Below are 6,000 nucleotides of genomic sequence, written 5' to 3'. Positions count from 1 at the left end.
GAAAGAAATCCCTGTATTAGTTTCCTATTGCTGTTGTAACAAATTACCACAAATTTAGTGGCTAAAACAACACAGATTTATTATTTTACAGTTCTGGAGGTCAAAAGCCTGGTATGAGTTTTACTAGGATAAAATCAAGGGATTTGCAGGGCTGTTTCTTTCTAGAGTGGCTGTAGGGGAGAATTCATTTCCTTGCCTTTTTCAGCCTTCTAGTGGCTGCCCACTTAATGCCCTCTTTCTACATCTTCAAAGCCAGCAACAATGAATTGAGTTTTTCTCACATCAAATCACTTTGACACAGACTCTCCTGCCTCCTCCTTCCACATTTAAAAGACCCTTATGATTACATTGGGCTACCTGAATAATCCAGGATAATCTCTTATTAGCAACCTTAATTCCCCCTTGCCATTCAACATAACACATTCACAAGTTCCAGGGATTAGGATTTAAACATCTTTGGGGGGCCCTTATTCTTTCTACTGCAACCACTCGCCCATCACTGTGTTAATTTTCATCACACTTATCTCTCCTCATATAGTATGTATCTATTCAATTGGTTGGAAACCCTGAAGGTGTAGTGCTTAAGAGCAATGGCTGCTAACCAAAAGGTCGGCAGTTCACGTCTACCAGGCGCTCCTTGGAAACCCTACGGGGCGGTTCTACTCTGTCCTATAGGGTCACTATGAGTTGGAATCGACTCAACGGCAACGGGGTTTTTTTTTTTTTTTTTGGTATTCAATTGGTTATTTTCTGTTTCCTCTCAATAGAATATAAGACCATGGGAGCTGGGGCTTTATTTTGTTCATTCCTGTATCCTGAGCTTTGAAAACTGTCTGGCACATAACAGATATTTAAAAACATCTTTTGAATAAATCGTGGCCAGAAATTTTGTTAGTGAGGGCTACAGGGAGGCCCTGATCACCTTTCTGCTTCATAAGGAAATACCAGGAATTTATCTAAGTGGGAAATCATAAGCTGCCCTTTGCAAAAAAGCATTGCTGTGGGAGGCCTAGAGAAGTTTATCCCTCCTATTTTTAAAAGGTCCCAGAGAAGTAGAGGACATAACTGATCACAGTAGCCCAATTCCAGGGTGCCGAAATACAGAAAAATTGCTCAGTAAGGGGTCTTTCTCACATTGAATCACTCTGACATTGACTCCTGGCTCCGTCTTCCATATTTAAGGGCTTCCTACTCTGTGTGGCAAATCCTCAGTGATAACACAAGTAAGAAGGGTTCACAAGTGTCTGGTTTACTACTTCCATAGTAGCCAACACCAGGGTAGTCTCACAGCCAGGCACCATGCCTGGGGTACTTCAAACTCTCCCTGGATAGGCCCTTAAATTCACAAAGGCCATATAACTTCAGGGTTAAGCCCACAAGCTCTAGAGTTACACTGCCTGAGTTCCAATTCCAGCTTCACCACTACTACATAACTATGGGCAAGTTTCTTATCCTCTTTGGGCCAAATTTTCCCATCTGAAAAATGGGGATAGTCATAGTATTTACCTTATAGGGTTTCTGTGAAGGTTAAATGAGATGATCTTTATAAAGTACTTAAAACCTAAAACTCAACTAAAGGCAGCACCGTTTTCATTTGGCAACCCACCTCCTCTAGCTTTCATGATACCCTGTTGAGTTAACAGATAAAGCTGACTGAAACCAGAAAAAGCTAGGTCACTATACAAATCATTACCCACACTCTTCTCATGCTAGCAATGGCTTCCATTCAGCAACACATTACTTATGAAATATAAGCTTCCCAGTCATTGCTTTTGTCTAAAATAGTGCTTCTCAAACTTTCAGACTATTTTAAGGATCAGTGCTCTAAAACGTATTTATCTTGGTATAATACCTTCAACTTATCCTTGCTAACCTGTGGAACATCCGTTTTCCCACTCCTGCTCCCACATCTACATTTTCTCTTTTCCTTATAGCAGTTGTTTTCAAAGTGTGGCTCCTAGATCAGCAGGATCAGCATCAGTATCACCTAGGAACATGATAAAATGCAAATTAATGGGTCCCACTCAAGACCTACTGAATCTGAAACTCTGGGGTGGGGGGCAACAATCTGTTTTATTGTTCTTGCTTTAATCTGTTTTAACAAGCCCTCTCCACCTGGTTTGATGCAAGCTGAAGTTTGAGAACTACTGCCTCAAAGTATTGTTTGAGAACTGGTTTGTTCAGGTTTGAATCCCTACTGACAACGTACATTTCTAACATAGTCCCAGGTGATGCTAATACTGCTGGTTAGGCACCAATTTTGAAAACCACTAGTATATCTCGATGGCAGTGGGTGTTTTTTTTAGTCTATCTGGGGCAGAAATGCAAATTCTCAGCAGGAGTTCAAACCAGATGGAATGGGATCAAAGCCCTGGTCTATCCTACTGACACAGTTAACAAGGCCTATAAAAGCCATCATTTCATTGTTTGACTAATCCATTAATTTTCACATCTCTGATTTTGATTCCTTCTCTCCACCTGTTTCTGTGTGCATGCCTTCAAATACGTAATTGTCCACCTGTGTTTACTTCAGTTGCTAAGTGGCCCCATATTTGGACACATATCTATCTCAAAAAAAAAAATGGTCACCAGCGAAGACTGCCTGGTCATCATCATAAGAAGGATTAGGTCAAATCATAAGCTTACTTTTCTAACCTTTCATACATTCTGTAAGTAGTCCAAGTTATGACTAAAATCTTAGTGAAGGCTGAACCAAGGACAAATAGGGTGGGGGTATAACTTTATGGTTTTTCCATGCTCATCTAATTTTTTTTCATCTAATTTAATGTTTATATCTGTATCTAGATATTCACTTTTTTCCCCCTAAGAAAACCACGGTGCCACCAGGGTGTCTAACTTTCGAGTAAAAGCCCCTTCTAAATGCTATCCCAGACACTGAGGATAATGAGAACATGCCAAATCATGATTCGTATTACATTAGTCACAGAACACACACCTGTTCATTAGCTCTTTTCATTTCCCTAGATGCTGATAGGATAACAAATCTGGAACATCTACTTAAAAACTCTCCTTCTACAGAAGAATTATGGCTGCTAATCAAAAGGTGAGCAGTTCACATCCACCAGGTGCTCCTTCGAAACCCTATGGGGCAGTTCTACTCTGTCCTATAGGGTTACTATGAATTGGAATCAACTCGACAGCAATGGGTTTGATTTTGGTTTTTAGGTTAATGAAATTACTCTTGTGAGGTTAAGACTTGAGATTTTTAATCTACATATATACATTGGGCTACCCAAAATTCATGTTCTTTGCTGCTCAATGAAAACAAACTTTGTTTACGCCTCAACTGGGGATAATAAAATAAGGTAGGGAAAGGTGAGGGACTGGTGGTTTGGATAAAGTTTCTTTATGACATTGAGACGAGCAAAATTAGATGGGTCACTATGAGTCGGAATCAACTTGACAACGGTGGGTTTTTTGTTTTGTTTTGTTTTACTGTGCTGTAGATTCCCTAAATGTTTTTATGTTGTTATCCTATGTATGGAAACTAGAAATGTTAGGGCTTTGAGTAATTCTGGTTAGTGTTGTCAAGCTCCATTTCTTCCAGTTCTTAATGCTTCATCTTTTCCTTAGGGGATGAAGTCAAACACAAGCACCAGATTTAAAAAGATTTTAATACTGCTTGACTAGCATAATAAAGGCACATCTCATTAGGTGTTATGGAATATATAAAATTAACTGATTACTCCTGGACCTCAAAGAAAGACTTTCTTTTCATAAATCTTACCTATTTTCCTTCCATTTTTTATTCATTCCTTCTCCAGTTGCATCCTGGAATAGGCTTTCAACACACTTCAGGCCTGAATTACTACTAGAGCCTCCCTGACTACCATCACTCAGCCCAGATAGTCTAGCTTGATTTTCTTTCAAAATTGCTTTCATATAACTTCCCTATTCAAAAGCTTACTGTGGTTTCCTATTTCCTGTCATATTACATCTAAATTCAATTTTATTTTGTACTATTTCCCAACCAGCAGGTTTCCTTTACGTAAGTTAACTGTGAAATTTGTTTGCTTTTTCTATGGCAGAGTTGAAACAAGGACAAGAAAACAGACACTGAAATCCCTAACAGCAAAAGTTTATTTACAATTGAAGTTAAGGAATATTTTTAATGCATGCTGAAAAAACATTAATGTTCCAAACTTGTAGGTTATTATCTGATAACAAATACAAGACAATACTGGGAAAGGCTTTGGCATATGTAACTACTGGAATCAGGTTTTCGGAACACTTAGACTATTAGAACCTTGCTATCAAAACACTTTATGTTATACCAACTCCATGGACAGCTCACCTAACTCCTCACAGGCTATCTGAGTAAATATCATCAAGGTTAAATGTTAAGACTGGATCTAAGGGAAGAAATACAGAAATGGCAAGTATCACATTTCAGAACCTAAATATATGAAAACAACACTAACATCAATTAAAGAAACAGCATTTCTACTTTTTTTTCTCCTGAAAAAACATTTGGCAATGTTTAGTGCATAAGAAGACACTGCTTTGGTCCATCCACTCTTTCCAGCTTTTCAAAGTGTTTCCTGGCATTTCGGATGTTGATCAGAGTAGCTGCAGAAGCTGAGAGTGGGGATGGGGAAGATATCCAACAGAGTAAGTATGGGTAGCCAAAGGAATATCTGAACAGTAAAAATAAATAAAAAGAGAGCCAAATCTCTGAACATATATCACAGAGAACATGCAGGAATAGGAGGTCCCAAGTTACCAAGGTTTAACTTTTCTGAATAAATAGATTTGCTTATAAGTTTTGATTAAATGTAAAATTTCCAAAATAAAGTGGGACATATTGTTTAGGCTTGGGGCTAATAGTACAAAACCCATTATCTTATGTTGTACTTTAATATTAACCTAAGGTAGGAAAAGCCAGTGGATCAGAGATAATTTAAACTTCTGGGAACATCCTGGAAATACTGCCAGAACCTTTATTTCAGTGGCTGTGATGAGCAAGGCTGCTACGGTATGGAGGTACCAGATGCCTCCTTTCCTGCCCATAAAACAAATATGGGAGTATGGTACTTTATATGCAACAACATATAAAATGGCTCAGCAGTTAATAGGCTACCTCTTAAACTTACTAGTTTTTTAAAAATCTTTACCTTATGGAGCATAAATCATGAATTTAGACTCTTTGTTCTTTAAAATTCCTAGATTTAGTAACTCGCTTTTTGAAGTTTCAATGAAGAAAAACATAGTATTCTAGAAGCTAAAGATAATTGTTTTCAAGCTTCAAAACGTTAAGTCTATTAAAAAAACCTATTTACCACTAGTACTAAAATAGGTTTTAAGTAACTAATAAGATACTACCTGTAGAGCAATTAGTTTAAATAATATGTAGACCTGAACCTACATCAGCTAAGATTAAACTTACGAATGGAGGGATCAGACATCACGACCATCACATAAGTGTTGGATGTAAAGATGTCAATGAAAGCAGCAAAGTTGGAGTTCCTGACTTCCATGCTCTGGAAAGAAGCAGCTAGCTTGCTATAGGAGACAGGAGAAAAGTAGTTAAAGAATGTAAAATCATAACAACAAAAGAAGTTCTTATCTTTTATGTTGAAGATTTTTACAGCATTGTACCTCAACTCACCACTTTGATAAGATGGTTAATCACTAACCCCATTCTGCTTTCCAGGCAAACTCTAATACTGAATTGAAATGCTTTGAAAAGTGACTAGGTCAGAAAGTGGATTAGGACTTGATATTGATTGTGAAATGAAAGTGGGTGTAGACCTAGATCCATGTTAAAAATTTGTAAAAAAGTTGAATTTTCCCTATCATTGACATTAATACCTATAATATGCTTTCAATGTCACACTTAAATTCAAGAAGTGATCCTTTCTCTTTGAAAGGAAACAAGAAAATTATATTTGCTTGTCATTTGCTAGCACAATGTTAGCACAGAAGAAATAGCAAATGACAAATATAATTTTCTTGTTTGTCATTATATTTTGTTTGTGA

The 6,000-nt window shown here is 37.4% G+C and overlaps 1 protein-coding gene across 4 annotated transcripts in view; it reads right to left on the bottom strand.

Annotated features, from left to right (window-relative positions):
* Nucleotides 1-697: 697 nt before the first annotated feature.
* RRAGB (Ras related GTP binding B) overlaps nucleotides 698-6,000 on the bottom strand; it is a 46,963-nt gene continuing 41,660 nt past the window's right edge. For 2 of the 4 annotated variants that reach the window (XM_064278360.1, XM_003420390.4), the window contains 2 exons: nucleotides 5,408-5,523; nucleotides 2,030-4,599 (listed from right to left, as the gene is read on the bottom strand). In XM_064278360.1, the coding sequence (XP_064134430.1) occupies nucleotides 4,502-4,599; nucleotides 5,408-5,523 (214 nt within the window). In that variant the 3' untranslated portion in view covers nucleotides 2,030-4,501. Of the gene's footprint in view, nucleotides 1,988-2,029; nucleotides 4,600-5,407; nucleotides 5,524-6,000 lie in introns of those variants that run through there. The other 2 variants (XM_064278361.1, XM_010599920.3) reach the window with 2 other exon arrangements.

Source organism: Loxodonta africana, chromosome X (assembly GCF_030014295.1).
Source record: "Loxodonta africana isolate mLoxAfr1 chromosome X, mLoxAfr1.hap2, whole genome shotgun sequence".
Taxonomy (NCBI): Eukaryota; Metazoa; Chordata; class Mammalia; order Proboscidea; family Elephantidae; genus Loxodonta; species Loxodonta africana.
The sequence above is the reverse complement of the archived record's forward strand: the minus strand, read 5'-3'. Positions and strand labels throughout refer to the sequence as shown.